At 36.0% G+C, this 15,925-nt stretch overlaps 1 protein-coding gene across 1 annotated transcript in view; it reads left to right on the top strand.

Moving 5' to 3' along the window:
• The window catches only part of LOC150081819 (RIMS-binding protein 2-like), a 1,020,459-nt gene that overhangs the window by 212,178 nt on the left and 792,356 nt on the right, over positions 1 to 15,925 (top strand). Inside the window, exon 8 of the mRNA XM_090380329.1 lies at positions 5,331 to 5,429. Coding sequence (XP_090236455.1) covers positions 5,331 to 5,429 — 99 coding nt within the window. The remainder of the gene's footprint in view (positions 1 to 5,330; positions 5,430 to 15,925) is intronic.

The raw sequence follows: 15,925 nt of genomic DNA, 5'->3' as shown, positions 1-15,925 counted from the left end.
TAGTAGTTACATCTTTGAGTAAAATTCCACATCAGTACACTGTGATCACTGCCAGTTGGTGGTTCTTTTATATGTAGAAACTTAATGCATTATAATCATTGCTGACAATGAGATGAAGAGTATTACTCTCTTTTGTGGGCCCTTTTAGCCATGTTAGCATGAGTGCAAGGCTGTTTGTTGTTTGTTATTTGGTTTTTAGGAGCATTAGCAACTAAGGCCATATTGCTCCGGGAATATACAGTGGTCATTCCCTGACCTTTCCGCATCCTCCGTATTTGATAGTGATGGGCTTGAACCCTAGTCTAATCAAGAAGCGTGTGCTATGCACTGCTGCTCCTTCCCACCTGGCTTCGGAGGCGCCGTGCAAGGCTGTACTGAGTGGAGTATGCCGGGTTTGAGATCAGCTATTGGAAGTCATGGATTTCCTCCTCAGTATCTTGAGTTAGTCAGTCTCAAGGCCGGGTACTATTATCAAGTCAAATCCAAGGATCCTGACTAGAAATGCATTTGAAAAAAATAAACTCTCTTTTGTTGCCTCTCTAACACGCTGCTGTGGGAAAAGGCATCCAATAAGTTAACAAAAGCCTTGATATTAGATATTATGTGAGTGACCACTAGTTCTCGTCAGTATCTCAAAAGTTAAAATCCCCCATTATGAGACATTCTAAATTCCTTTCCTACTCTATTTTTCTGTACAGTTGTTCATTGTAATACTCATTTGACCTATAACACACAAGGTTAAAAGGTTAAAAGTTGATGCAGGCAGAGGTGAAAGTGATTCTTGCACTGCTTCTATTAGAATGAGCAGTGGCCTGGAAAGCTGGGTACTGGGGATTTCAGAGACTTATAAGAGTCATCATGAAAGAAATAAATAAATGGAGTGTTTTAGGGTAACTAAGAATAAGAATAGGTGCACGCATACTTGCATGTACACCAATGCTAGAAGTATAGTAAATAAATTTGATGAATTTGCAGTGCTGGTCAAGATACTGAAGGCAGATATTGTTGGGATATCAGAGATATCCCAACAATATCTTGTTGGGAGATATCCCAACAAGATATTGTTGAGAGATATCCCAACAATATCTTGGAATTTGGGGAGTACAATGTTTATAGGAAGGGAGGAGTTATACTGTTAATTAAGAAAAACATAAAATCTAAGGAAGTGCATCCAGTTCACATAGATGGAAAGTGCAATGTTGAGTCAGTTTGGTGTGACATATGTATTGGGAAAGCAAAAATGAGAGTAGGAGTGTGCTATAGGTCTAATGAGTACAACTAATAATTGTGCAGAGAAATAGAATGAGCCAATAAATCAGATTGTGTTTATAATGGGGGATTTTAAATTCCCAGATATTGACTGGAACTTGTGGTTTGGTCACTCGCACACTAGCAAGAATTTTGTGGATTTATTGGATGATTCTTTTCTGCAGCAGCATGTTCAAGAGGCAACCAGAGAGGGTAATACTCTTGATCTGGTTATCAGCAGTGATTATTTGTGCATTAATAATTTGCAGATAAAATAACCACCAGGTGGCAGTGATCACAGTGTACCAGTATGGAATTTACTTAAAGATATAATTACAATGAAGGGTAAAGGGAAGGGTTTTTGCTTTTGTAAAGGCGACTACGGAGGTCTGAGACTGTATTTAAATTCTATATGGTGGACCAACTGGTGATGTTACCAACAGCAAATTCAAAATGGGAAGCATTTATTGTTTTGTTTATTTATCAATGATATTGATGAAGGTATATTAGGCTTAATGTCGAAGTTTGTAGATGATACAAAGGTTAGCAGGGTTGTTAATGACAGTAATGGCAGTGTGCTTCTGCAGCAGGATCTTGAAAATTTGGGCTGATGGGGTGAACAGTGGAAATTGAAGTTTAACATTGACAAATACAAAGTACTGCACATGGGTAGAATAAATCCAGAGAAACATACCAACTATGTGGTAATACACTTGGGTTGGTAGAAAATGAAGAAATCCTGGCAGTAGGAGTAATTGTGCAGTCAGATATAAAGTTTTCTGAGCAATGCAGACAGACTACCAGAGCAAGTCATGGAGTATTGTGAATGATATACAGGAATCTTTCTAGTAGGGAAAGGGAGGTGATTAACCCTTTGTATAAAGCAGTGGTCAGGCCTCATTTTAGGAAGGATGTAGAGTTGCTTGAATGTGTACAGAGAATGGTACCAAGATTGGTGAGAGGAACAAAGGGGTTTTCTTATCAAGAAAGGCTTAAGTTCTGCAAATTGCAGTGGCAGAGACTAGGTACCTGTGATTGAGGTGTATAAGGCTATAAGGCTTTCAATGAGTTAAGCACGATCAATTCTGATGGGATTCTTCTGCTTGCTCAGATTACGAACCTGAGGGGGCATAGATTCAAATTGAGGAAAGACAGTTGTAGAATAGATGTGCAGAAATTTGCCTTTAGCTAGCGGATGGTTAATTGCTGGAATAAACTTCCATTTGTCGTTGTGGAAGTTGATATATCTTAAATAAATTCAAGGAGGAACTGGACAAAATTTTAGAGTGAATGGATGTGTGAAATTTTTTTTTTTTTTTTTTTTTTGGCTGATGCTGCATAAGCTCATATGCTTTCTTTCTTGCATCACATGCCTTCATTACTATTACTATTACACTCCTACCCTTTTTTGTTTATGCAGTGCTTATGTCACATCAAACTTACTTAACATTGTGCTGGCCACCCGTGTCAACTGGATGCACTGCCTTAGATTTAATATACTCCTTGACTAAGAGCTTCACTTCCCCCCCCCTCTCTCCCTTGTCTGTCCTTTCTGTACATATTCAAATTCTATATAATATCGGGGTAGACACACCATAGTTTACCCATAAATTTGAACTACATTTGTAGTGTAAAGGCATCATTTTAATTTTATCTCATATTGTGGGTGCCTTCAGTGGATACCACCACCCAGATGATCATTTCGAAGCTAGTGGGCTTCATCATCAGTGGGTGGGCAGGTACTGTGGTAATGCAACATGCCATCACAGTTTCGAAGTTATTTCCACAATATGAGAGATGCCAAATGGTGTAGGTAATAATAATGTATTAGAAGATGAAATGCACAAGGCATAATTTCTTATGGGTTTAGGTAATTAACTATATAATATCGGTGTAGATACACCATAGTTTACCCATAAATTTGATGATGAAGCCCACTAGCTTCGAAACGATCATCTGGGTGGTGGTATCCACTGAAAATAAATAACAGTAGTCTTCTGTACTAGAAAAGCATTATTTATTTGAAGTTGTGCAATACCAGCTATCTCATTTTGAAGGCACCCTCAATATGAGATACAATTAAAACGATGCCTTTACACTACATACATAATTCAAATTATGTATGTAGTGTAAAGCCATAAGAAATTATGCCTTAGTGCTTATTTCTTGTGCAGAGCCATAAGAAATTATGCCTTGTTCATTTCATCTTCTAATATTCAAATTCTGCATCCTTGTCTTATATCCCAACAGTGTCTGCATTTGATGACTTATCTAGTACTTCAAATTCATCAAATTTTTATATTTTACTCCCTGCGTTGGTGTTCATGAAGTATACATGCACTTGTTTTTACTCTTAGTTACCCTACCACAGCCCACATGTTTACTTATTCCATGATGATTCACAGGAGGCTTTGATATCTTGAACTTTCTAGGCTGCTGCATGTTCCAATGGAAGCAGTGCAAGAATCACTCTGCCTGCAGCTATTATTAATCTATTAGTCAGTGTACTACCCCCAAGCTAGTTCAACCCACCTAACATTGCCTCAATAGCATCAGCAAATAATCTTGCTCACTTTCTTTAAACCTATCTGATCCCTGAGATTGGTGTAAAAAAATTTAAATAGGTTTATGAACAGTCTCTCCTGTAAGAAGCAGAGACCACACTGAGAAAAATTCTACCCATGATTCTTGCACAATCTCTCTAATGCGACTTGATCGACAAGGCTCTCATCATATATTCCCTCCTATCATATCTGGACAGAATTGCAGATATTTTCAAATTTAACCCTAATGGATGACTTTTTCTCGACAGTGCCCTGCATTTGTTAAGTGAATCCAAAGATCTTCTGCTCTTAATGTGATTAGTCAATGTATGCAACAATATCATCTTTTGTGCCCTTAAAAGATGTCTGCTGTACAGCATCATCTACTTTTGTCCCCTGTGAGACATACCTGGTCCTATTCAATGTCTCCTTTTTGCACTATATATTTCCTGTTTCTCTGACACTAGAGTCATTGAGAACAACTTGCTCCTGTGGAGTCAGCACATTCTGTCTTTGGGATTGCTGCTGTTTTGCCTGATACACAAATGCAGGCTCTGTTATTGAGTTGGGCTACTGAGAACCTGATGGGGACTCCCGTTTTAATTTCAAACTATGTTATTTACCCTTCTCTTTAAGCTGGCATAAACATCCATCAGAAAGGTGAGTTGGCACCCAATTTCTTTACACTCTGTGCACTGAACACACACAAAGACATTCCCCCCCCCCTTGGCTGTGTCATGTCCCTTTCCAGGAAGTCTGCAAACACTGCACAAAGAGCACACTTCATTAGGCCTTGTTTCATAGGAGAATTGCCCCTTGAGTTCTTTCCCTGAGCCATAGCATCCTTTTGCTATTTGAGCCCATGGCTTTTCTGCCCGTGTGTGTTGTGGGGCATGATTTTTTTTTAAAATTAATTTTAATTTTATGGTACTACACCAAGCTAATATATTCCTAAATGCAATAATAACGCTACTCTTTTCACAAGTTATGCAGGAATAATATGCATTACTCTATGAATTCTGTAAATTTTTATTCAGTTAAAATGTAATTTCATCGAAATATTCTGTGCATTCTTTCTTTATATTAAATTTAACTTGCTGCAGAGGAAAATGTTGTATTGTGGAATGCTTAAAATAAGTTGGCAGAAACCATTTTGCCTCATACACCACCTTTTGATCCTATATGTATTTATGTAAAAATGATGTGTAGTTATACTTTTAGAAGATTTTTTTACACTGTGGTGACTTCATTGTGAATATTATTTGTCCAGTTACTAGTTATAAGGTGCCTCCATAGCCAGGTGGGAAGGAGCAGCAGTGCGTAGCACATGCTTCTTGATTAGACCGGGGTTCGAGCCCGTCACCACCAATTATGGAGGATGCGGAAAGGTCAGGGAATGACCACCACATATCCCGGAGCAATATGGCCTTAGTCACTAATGCTCCTAAAAAAAACCAAACAAACAAATAATAAATACTAGTTATAATAATTTTGCTGTGATTTATTATCAGTTTAGTTATGTGCTTTTCCTGAATATAGGTTCTCCCGTGTCTTCAGTTAACTTGGAAAGACTAAAAGCTAATATTCAAGAAGACTGCAGCAATGTTAAGGATTCCAGCCAAATGAGTCCTAATTTAAGTATGGAAACCAAAAGTTTTTATTCTTAAAAAAAATTAAAAAATTATTTTTTTAAATTGTAATTTAAACAGTCTGGTGGTGAAACAGGAGTAGGTAATACTATTGTATTATTATTATTATTTTGAAATATTTTGGTTCCTGTGGCCAAATGTCAGAAATGCACCTTTGCTTTTCATTAATACTTAGTACCATAAAACACAACATATAGGTTATATTATTTCACTAAAAAGCCATCATTAGTCAGTAAAGCTATAATTGGTAAAATGCAGTCAACACTCAGTAAATAGACAAATTTATTTAATATAATAAAATAGATAACAGCAATGTAGATAAAACAGTAAAAATAAAATTACAGAATATGTAAATGCAGTCAAACCCCTATACAAAGTTGTACCTCAGCGATGTCTTGAGTGAGAAATCTTGTAACTAGGCATTTTTTATATAGCACACCTTTAGAGGGGCTTTTTGGAATAGGTAGGCCAGAAAATTTTATTAAAATTCTGCACTTTGTAAGTACTTTGTAACTATAAATAATAGGTTATAAGTAATAAATACAATAATAAGTTTAAAATTAAGTTTAAAAAGTTTTCACTTGCACTTTTAGGGTAGCTTTATCATGTTTTATCAAGTTTATCATTCCTGTTTTTGAAATGTTTTTGTTTCACCAGCAGGAATGATAAACTTGCAGACATGTGAATGTTAGGTAGACTGATAAAATTCAGCAGCACTGTTTTTTTTTTTTTTTTTTATTTTCTATTTCTTTACTTCTAATCTAGTATTACTGGGGGAGTACTGAAATCTATACTTGCTCCAATAGATACAGTACATAATTTTTTTAAGTTTACACATCAATGTGGCCTTTCATGGGCAGGAATTATCTTATCAGAGCCCAAGTTTTTTTTTTTTTTTTTGTTTGTTTGTTTTTGTTCTTGATTACTGTTCTAATGGTGAATTGTGGTAAAACAGACATTATCCATCTTTCAGTTTTACACTCTTCTGATTGTAATCTTTTTAGAATATCCTTCCATTTCCTTTCTAATGGGAAAGTTTTTAGATAAATTTTCACATAACTCACTTATAGCATAAAGGGCTCTCAAAGGAAATTATGTACTGAAAGCATATGGTACTGTAATCAACAATCACCATGACACACAGAATGAGAATGTGCTTAATTAGTATGCCAGTGATTATTGCACATTGCTTGTGTTGTTTAGGTGCAACTGTAAAGTTACCATAAAGTTGCACTCAAATCCACATGATACATACACAAATATGTTAAATTCTTTCTAAATTCTCTATAACTCTATAATTCACTTAGGTTTTTTAAAAATCTGCTGATATTCTCTGGTTAATAGTGCCCTACAATGCGATCAGGGGACCAAGGATGAAGGGGACCACGAAGACATGCCCTGGTAAATCTCCATCTGTAACCTTTATTGTCAGTTCAGAAGAGGATTGTTTCAGTGCCTTTTGTAGTTTCCTTCATACACACTCTTCTGTCAGTGCTGAAAAGCATAAATTAAGACCCATCAGATCACATAACTTGTCTCCATTCCATCGCATCCATGCTTTTTGTTCCTGACACTCAAACAGGCACATTTTTTGTGTGCTACCTGAGATTGGTGGCTTTCAAAATCTCCTTGAAAGCCACCAATCCTTAATAGTACATTCCTTAATGAGTTCTTCCCATGAACAAGGATTGATGCCTTGCCTTGTGGTTTCCTGCATTAAATACTGAGATTAAATATTCTGTTTTGGAGATAGTTGCATTTGATATTTTGCTCCATTTTTGAAGCTCCTTTCTCTATTATTAGCATTAGCATTAGTAGAGGCATATGATGCAAGAAAGCAAGCTTATGCAGCATCAGCCAAAAAAAAAAAAAAAAAAAAAAAAAAAAAACCCGCTCCCTTTTCACCCCTCCATTTGTTCGAAATACCTGTCCAGCTGAGCCTTAAATTTATTTAGGCTATCAACTTCCACAACAAAGGATGGAAGTCTGTTCTGCCAACCAACTACCCGCTGGCTAAAGGCAAATTTACGCACATCTATTCTACATCTGTCTTTCCTCAATTTGAATTTATGCCTTCTCAGGTGATTATTCTGAACAAGAGGAAGAATCCCATCAGCATTGAGCATGCTCAAACCATTCAAGGCTTTATACACCTCTATCAGATCACCACGCCGATGCCTAGACTCCAGACACTGTAATTTGCAAAACTTAAGCCTTTCTTCATAAGATCAACCCTTTGTTCCATTCACTAATCTTGTTGCCCTTCTCCATACTCGTTCCAGCAGCTTTATAATGAGGCCTCCAGACCTGTATACAGTACTCAAGGTGTGGCTTGACCATTGCCGTATACAAGGGAATAATCACCTCCTTATCCCTGCTAGAAAAATTCATGTATATCATTGACAAGACACCATGAGCTACTCTTGCAGCCCGTCAGCACTGCTCAGAGAACTTCATATCTGCCTGCACAATTACCCCCAGGTCCTTTTCATTCTCTACCACTGTCAGCGTAGTACCACAGAGTTGATACGTTGCTCTGGGGTTACTGTTTCGCATATGTGGTACTTTACATTTGTCAATATTAAACTTCATTTGCCACCTCTCAGCCCATCTGCTCAACCTTTCCAGATACTGTTGCAGCAGCATAGCATCAATAGTGTCCTTAACAACCCTGCCAACCTTTCTATCGTCTGCAAACTTGGACATTAAGCTTCATCTACCATCATCAATATTATTTATAAATACAGAAAACAATAATGGACCCAACACTGAATCCTGAGGGACTCCACTAATAACATTAATCCACGATGAGCAGTGTCCATTGATTACCACTCTCTGTCTTCCCCCCCCTCAACCACCCATTTATCCATAACAACAATTTGCCTCCAATGCCACACTGCTCCAATTTGTGCAGCAGTCTTCCATGTGCAACAGTATCAAAAGCCTTTCTAAGATCCAAGTATATAATATCAAAGTTATTCCCTGCGTCCAGTTCTTTTATGATTGCATCATAGTATCCAATCAAATCGGTCAGGCAAGACTTCCCCTTAACAAAACCATGCTGTATCCGAGCTATAACTGAAATCTTGTCTTTGATCCTCCTTTGTGAATTGGAGTCACATTTCCACATCTTCAGTCTATGGGTACCTCCCCTGAGTCCAAGGAAGCTCTCATAATTATGGCTAAGGGTTTGCTTACTTCCTTTGCTGCCTCCTTTAATATAACTGGACAGATCCCATCCACCCCAGGTGCCTTTCTTGTGTTTATCTTCAACAATTTCTCCTCCACTTTACTCACAGTTATTACAAGATTATCTAGCCTACTGCCAGAGTTGAATACACCTCTGGCATTCGCCTCGCTGAATAACTCCTCATGTGTTAATGTCAGTGCATAATATTCATTTAGTTTGTTAGCTACCTGAGCAGGAACATCAACAGTTGAACCATCGATATCAAGTTGACCAATCTAATTCATCCCCTTCCTTCTAGAGTTTACATAAGTAAAGAACTCTTTGCTGTTTTTCTTTGCATCCTTTGCCAAAGATTTCTCGTAATCTGCCTTTGCCTGCCTAACCTCCTTTGTAACTTGGTTACAGATCAACTTATATCTATCATAGGCTTCTGTGTCACATGTTAATTTATATGTATCCCATGCATTTTTCTTTTCTGCATTATGTCTCATTAGTTCATCTGACATCCATTTAGGCCTAAACCTTGAACAATATTTCTTGGTTGGTTTGTAAAGCCTAGTAGCTTCCAAGATAAGTTCTTTGAATGCTTCCCATTTTGAATTTCTGTTGGTAACATCATCAGTTGGTCCCACTGTATAGAATTTAAATACTGTCTCAGACCGTCGTAGTTGCCTTTACGAAAGCAAAAACCCTTCCCTTTACCCCTGATGGTAGTTACCTCTATGTGTAAATCCCACTTCAGCACATTGTGATGACTGCCACCTAGTGGTTCCTTTATCTGCAGATTCTTAATGCATGAAGAATCACTACTGATGATCAAATCAAGAGTATTACTCCCTCTAGTTGCCTCCCGAACATGCTGATCTAGAAAACAATCATCCAATAAATCTACAAAAGCCTTGCTAGTGTGTGAGTGACCAACCCACAAATTCCAATCAATGTCTCGGAAATTAAAATCGCCCATTATAAGATTCTCTGATTTACTGGCCCACTCTATTTCCCTGTACGGTTTCTTATTATACTCATCAGAGTCATTAGGCCTATAGTACACTCCTACTCTCAATTTTGATCTCCAATGCTTGTGTCACACCAAACTGACTCGACACTGTACTGTCCAGCGATGTCAACTGGCTTCACTTCCTTGGATTTTATGTGTTTCTTAACTAATAGCATAACCCCTCCTCCCTTCCTATCCTTTCTGTAGACATTGTACTCCCCAAATTCCAGTTCTGCATTCCTTATATCTGTGTGACACGCCGTCTCTGATATCCCAACAATATATGTCTTTGATGCTTTGAGCAATACCTGAAATTCATCAAATTTATTTACCAAACTCCTAGCATTGGTGTACACGCAAGTATACATGCACCTGTTCTTTTTCTTAGCTGCCTTAACACAACCCATGTGTTTTCTTGTGCCGCAATTACTCCCAGCAGTCTCTGAAATATCCTGCATCTTGATTTCCAATCTTCTGCTCATTCCAATAGAAGCAGTGCAAGAATCACTTTCACCCCTGCTAGTGGCTACTGTTAATCTATTAGTCCTTGTATCCCCCCAAGCTAGCAGTTTTCCCACCCACCTAACACTGCCTCGATAGCATCAGCAAATATTCTTGCACCCTTTCTATTTAAGTGTATCCCATCCCTGTAGAAGCAGTCTGTCCTGTTAACAAATCGAAAAAGATATATTTTAATTCTTATTTTGCTCCCTAGATGGTACTGTGTGTTTTTTAAATTTTTATTTTATTTTAATTTTTATCTTACATTTTCCATTATTGCCTCTCTTTACAGCTGTGTTCTGTGCAGTTTTATATTTATTAAAGGACTGAATGGTACTGCTCTTTGAACAACAAGTGCAACCATCCTCTCTGAGCAATAACTGTTAAATGCCCACTGATAGTTATGAATATTTGTGTCTTTTCCATCATTGGCAAACTGATTTGGACATTTCTAGGTTTACAGTTTTATTTTACTTTCTTGCATGTGTCACTTGCTGTGTGTCCTCATTGATTTAATAATTTTTTCATAAGATTGTTGCATATGGCCCAAAACTCCTTGATCCTTATAAAATTGGCAGTTGGTGTATGATAAAAACTGAGCTAAGGTATCTGCTCTTGAACTGATTTTGTGTATTGGTGAGAGGACACTTCTCAGCAATACACAAACTTCTCCGGTTCAAAGGATCTTCCTTAAGTCTATTAACACTCTAATTATTAATCTTGATGGTTCAATGTATTTTCACCAACTTCTTCAAAATTACTTTCTATCTGACTGTATGTTGTTCTGATAATTTTTTATTTTTTTATTTTTCATTATCAATCATAGTAAATAGTTTTAAATGTCAAAAGAATTTAGCTAAACATTTTTTGTATTTATCTGAATATTTAGTTGCCTCTGTAATTTTAATGGAAATGTAAGTTGTAAATAAGCTGTAAGAACCCTAATCATGTAGATTAGCTTATTTTTGTATTTATCTGAATATTAAAATAACACTGGTCTGCATATATTTTTGACATTAAAAAAATTCATTACATTTTTAGGTGTACCTTTAAGTGCTAATTCGATAAACAGAAACCATTTTTTATGTTATCATGTACAGCTTTTTTATAAACATAAAGAAATGATTTCTTAGGTACCTATTCCATATATATGTGACATGCATACTACTCCCTTTGTGACCTCTCAGTCACAAAGGGAGTAGTAGTATGCATATCAATAAATGTGCCCAGATGTGTTTAGACTTGTTGAGAAACCTGAAAGCCAAATAGCTATATGAACCTACAAAGTTATCATGCAGTTATTATCAATAGAGCAAATGATGCAAGGAAGCAAGCTTTATATAGCATCATAAAAAGAGACCATCTTTGTTCCATCCTACAAAATTTCTGTCTTTTGTTAACAGAACCCTCTTGAACAATCTGCTTGTCTGCACTGCTCAGAGACAATTACCCCCAGTCCTTTTTTCATTTTCCATCGCTTTTCAGTGTGTACCACCCAACTAGTATGTTATTCTGGGATTACTGCTATATGCAGTAACTTTGAATTATCAGCGTTAAACCTGTTGTCACTTTTATTTGCCTAACTTTTGTTGCAGTAGTGTGCCTTGATTCCTGTTATTAACCACCTTGCCAACCTTTGTATCATCTGCAAACTTAGATATTGGCCTGATATGCCTTCATCAGTATCATTAATAAATATATAAAATATCAATGGGCCCGGCACTGACCCCTGGGGAACTCTGCTAATAACGTTAGCAGAGTTCCCCAGGGTTCATTTGCTGTCTTCTCCCGCCATACCTTTATCTGTAGCGGTAACTTACCTCTAATAACATACTGCTCCAATTTGTAAATCAGTCTTTTATGTGGAATAGTATGAAAAGCTTTTCTTAAGTCTAACTACATAATGTCAAAATTATTTTTAGCATCCAGTTCCTTTGTTACTGTATCATAGTATCCAGTCAGACTGGTTGGACAAGATTGTCCCTTAACAAATTCATGCTGTGACTTCCTTATAACTGCAATTGTGTTGATGGTTCTGCATCACTTTTTTAACCAGTGACTCCATTATTTTCTCTGATAGAACAGAAATCAAACTTACAGGACTCTTTAAGTATTCACTTCACCCTTTGATCCCCCTTTGTTCATTCAGATACATTTGCAATTCCAGTCCACAGGGATCTCCCATGAATTAAAAAAAAATTGAGGAAGAATCAAATTGTTTTCTGGTGAGTCTTGCTAATTAGTAACTGTTCCTAATATGATAATGGCAACTATTTATTATGGAAATAATCCACATTTGTTACATTTGTGGTAACTATGTTATGGTAAAACAAAGGCAGGAAATAACATCATTTTGAAAAATGTGTATATAATGTATATTTTTGGAATTAAATTATGTGATCAAGATAAAAGTTGGGTCCCTCCCATAAAGTGTGCTGTACATGTGGAGGAAATGTCAAGATCATATTAATGACTGCTACTTTTTTCCCGTAAATGTAGTAGGTTATAAAAAAAGAACAAGCAGATCCAACAACGTTACTTGAGCTGTAAGGCCAGTATTCCATGGAATTGAACTGTTGGTACAATCTTCACTAGTCCTTCTTGAATGTGTGTCATCAGATCCCAAATCTGACATTTGTGTTCTAGAGCAGCAGTTCTCAAACTTTCTGAGCCCATGCCTCCCTTGACCTGTAAAATTTTCCCGGTGCCTCCCTTGAAGTAAAGCATCTATAATTGTGCAATTTCTTATTTTTAATATGTTAATACAATAATTATTAATACTACATGAAATAATAAGCATCTGTAGTTCTAAATTATGTTAGTAATTTAGAACTACAGATGGTAAATTACGTTAGTAATTTAGAACTACAACTTCTAAATTACTAACGATTATTATCAGTAAGTAATCATGCCAAAAACAATAAAAAACACAATCGCACACCACTGAAACCATATTTTCAACTATGCTGCTAATACTATACTATGCAATCTACCTATATATGTTATACATAGTATGCACTAAATTATATATATATTACATTCATCATCATCATCATCATCAGCCATTTTCAATCCACTGCAGGATGAAGGCCTCTCCAGCAACTTACATCATATCAATCATAATTCATCAATCCATTTCAGCAAAATATAATATTTTTTTTTCCAAATGTTTATCTCATGTTTATATCGAAGTTAGAGTGAGATAGGTGGCGGTAAATGCTTTAAAAAATAGGTTATAAAATTTAATGTTATGTTATGAAAGTTTATTTATATGTATATATTTTTTTATTTATATATGTTATGTTATGAAAATTACATTTCTGTTAAACTTTTCGCGCCTCCTTTCGCACTAGTCTGCACCTCTCAGTTTGGAAATCGCTGTTCTAGAGGATGATACAAGCTATTTTATGAAGAAATTCACTACTCTGAACCATAAGTGTTTACACAAAGTGAACTCAACAATCTCATGAGATCTCTGAGACTAGAATTCAAGAAGCTTGTGTCCCAGGAACTTGTCTTTTTATGGTACAGACATCCCGAAAAATAATTGGTTCCCATTCTGAAGAAGGTTCAATGATATATGGCCACAACATTCCTGCAATCATGAACTTCTTTTTTTTTTTTTTTTGGGATTTTCTGCCAACTATTGAAGCAAAACCTCAAAGGAGTTCTCTTTCTTAATTGAAATAAGTATCCATTAAGAAGGAGAAGAAGCTTTTTTTTTAGGAAAAAATTCAGTATAAGGATCATGGTTGGCTAGTGTGTGGAGATTTTTAAGTTATTGGTCTGCTATTCAGTCAACAACTTGGTTAAACAAAAATGTCTTGTTTTCTGTGTGAATGAGATACTTGAGCAAAAAGTGAACATTGGGAAGGGAAAGTGTTGCTACCAAGATAGTTTGTGACACTAAGTTCTAATAGCTTTAAAGATGAGTCACTTGTAAATCAAAACAAAGTACTGTTACTTCCTCTGTATTATTAAGCTAGGTTTAATGAAACAGTTTTTTCAAACCCTGAAAAGAAGGAAAATCGTTTAAAGTTATGTTTGTGCTAATGTCCAATCACTTACATATGAAAAATATCAAAGCAGGAATTTTTATTGAACAAATCTAGAAGATGCTGCTAGACTCTGTATTTGAAGAATCCATAAGCCAAACTGAAAGAGATGCAGACTGGCTTTAAAAATGTAGTACACAATTTTTGGGAAACAGTAAACACTCAGATTTATGAAACAATTGTGAGTGTCATCCTGGAGAAGTTCAGAAAACTAAGCTGCAATATGAGTGTTAAGGTACACTTCTTGCAGTCTCATCTGAACTATTTCCCAGAAAATGTAGGTGGTTTAAGATTGAAATATTCCATCAGGATATATAAAAGAAATGAAAAAATAAAAAAACACTAAGGGGGATGAGAAGTTCAGAAAACTAAGCTGCAATATGAGTGTTAAGGTACACTTCTTGCACTCTCATCTCAACTATTTCCCAGAAAATGTAGGTGGTTTAAGAGTGAAAGATTCCATCAGGATATATAAAAGAAATGAAAAAATAAAAAAGTACCAAGGGGGATGGAATGTCAGTATGATAGTGACTACTGCGAGATACTGGAAAGGGAGACAGTCACTGAAGCTAACCAGTGTAAGAAATCTAGTTTGTGGGCCTGTATACTTGACAGGAAGGCATAACCTTGATATTTCTTTTTTTATCATTTTTATTTAACAATAATTTATTTCTAAAATCTGTAAAAATACAAACCAGAAGCACCTCCACCAATATTTAAATTTTTTTTATTTGTAAAAAATTCTGACATGATAGAGCAAATTTCCAATATCTTTTGAAATTTCCTTTTTATTTTTATTTTTCTTTCCCATTAAGCTTGCTAATTGCTAGTTAAAAGATCAACTTTTCATCTTCTTGGTCTTCCACTACTTTGTTTGCTGATGGATCTCCAGTTTATTTACCATTTTTGCTCACACGTCATTAAGAAGAAGAGAATAGTTTTCATTTTTAAAGTAATTCAGATTTTTTATCAGCAGTAAAACCTCAGAGAAATTTTCTTAAAATGCAAACTGGTGTAGTTAAACAATTGGTAGACTTCCAGCCATTATAGATGAGTGTGAACAAGCCATTCCTTGTATCACTTTCACCTTGGTGACTTTGCCACATCATGTAGGAGATGATCCTTGATGTTGAGTTTCACAGCAAGGAAAGTCTCAAATGCTATGTGTGATTATTGTATTTGTAACACATTCCTTATCTCTTAGCAATCGATGAGATATAATAACTTATTCAGGAAAGAGCATTTTGCTATTCAAGAAATTTATTGCATAAGCTGGAACAGAAATCACAATGATGATCTTTGTTGAGTTTTGCAGCAAGGAAAGTCTCAAATGTTGCCCACTGCTTTGTGTGATTATTTGAAACACATTAAAAATAACTTAAAATCTTACTGAATGAAAATATAAGCCAAGCAATATACTACCTGATCAATTTATTAGGACTGTGGAGGTTTGGCCTGCCTGTAAAATTCTCTGCAACAATATAAAAATCAAGGGTGTCATGTGATGTATAAATGTGTGCAGGAAAGCATCACAAATCTATGTGACCCAACTAGTGCCTAAATCAAGTTCACAAGGTGGAGGAAACTGACGGGACCTTGCATATTTCCAAAGGTTTGATTTTCAGTACACAACTGGGCTTACAACAGAGTGGATGGTTGCATTTGTTTAGTTCTCAAAGAAGACTTGAGTTTATAACAAATGAAAAAATAGCTAGAAACAGATGAAATGTAGCCAAAAATGT

The sequence above is a fragment of the Mastigoproctus giganteus genome, chromosome 8 (assembly GCF_048544385.1).
Source record: "Mastigoproctus giganteus isolate SK-2022 chromosome 8, ASM4854438v1, whole genome shotgun sequence".
NCBI classification, from domain to species: domain Eukaryota; kingdom Metazoa; phylum Arthropoda; class Arachnida; order Uropygi; family Thelyphonidae; genus Mastigoproctus; species Mastigoproctus giganteus.
This window is presented reverse-complemented; position numbering and strand designations above follow the sequence as displayed.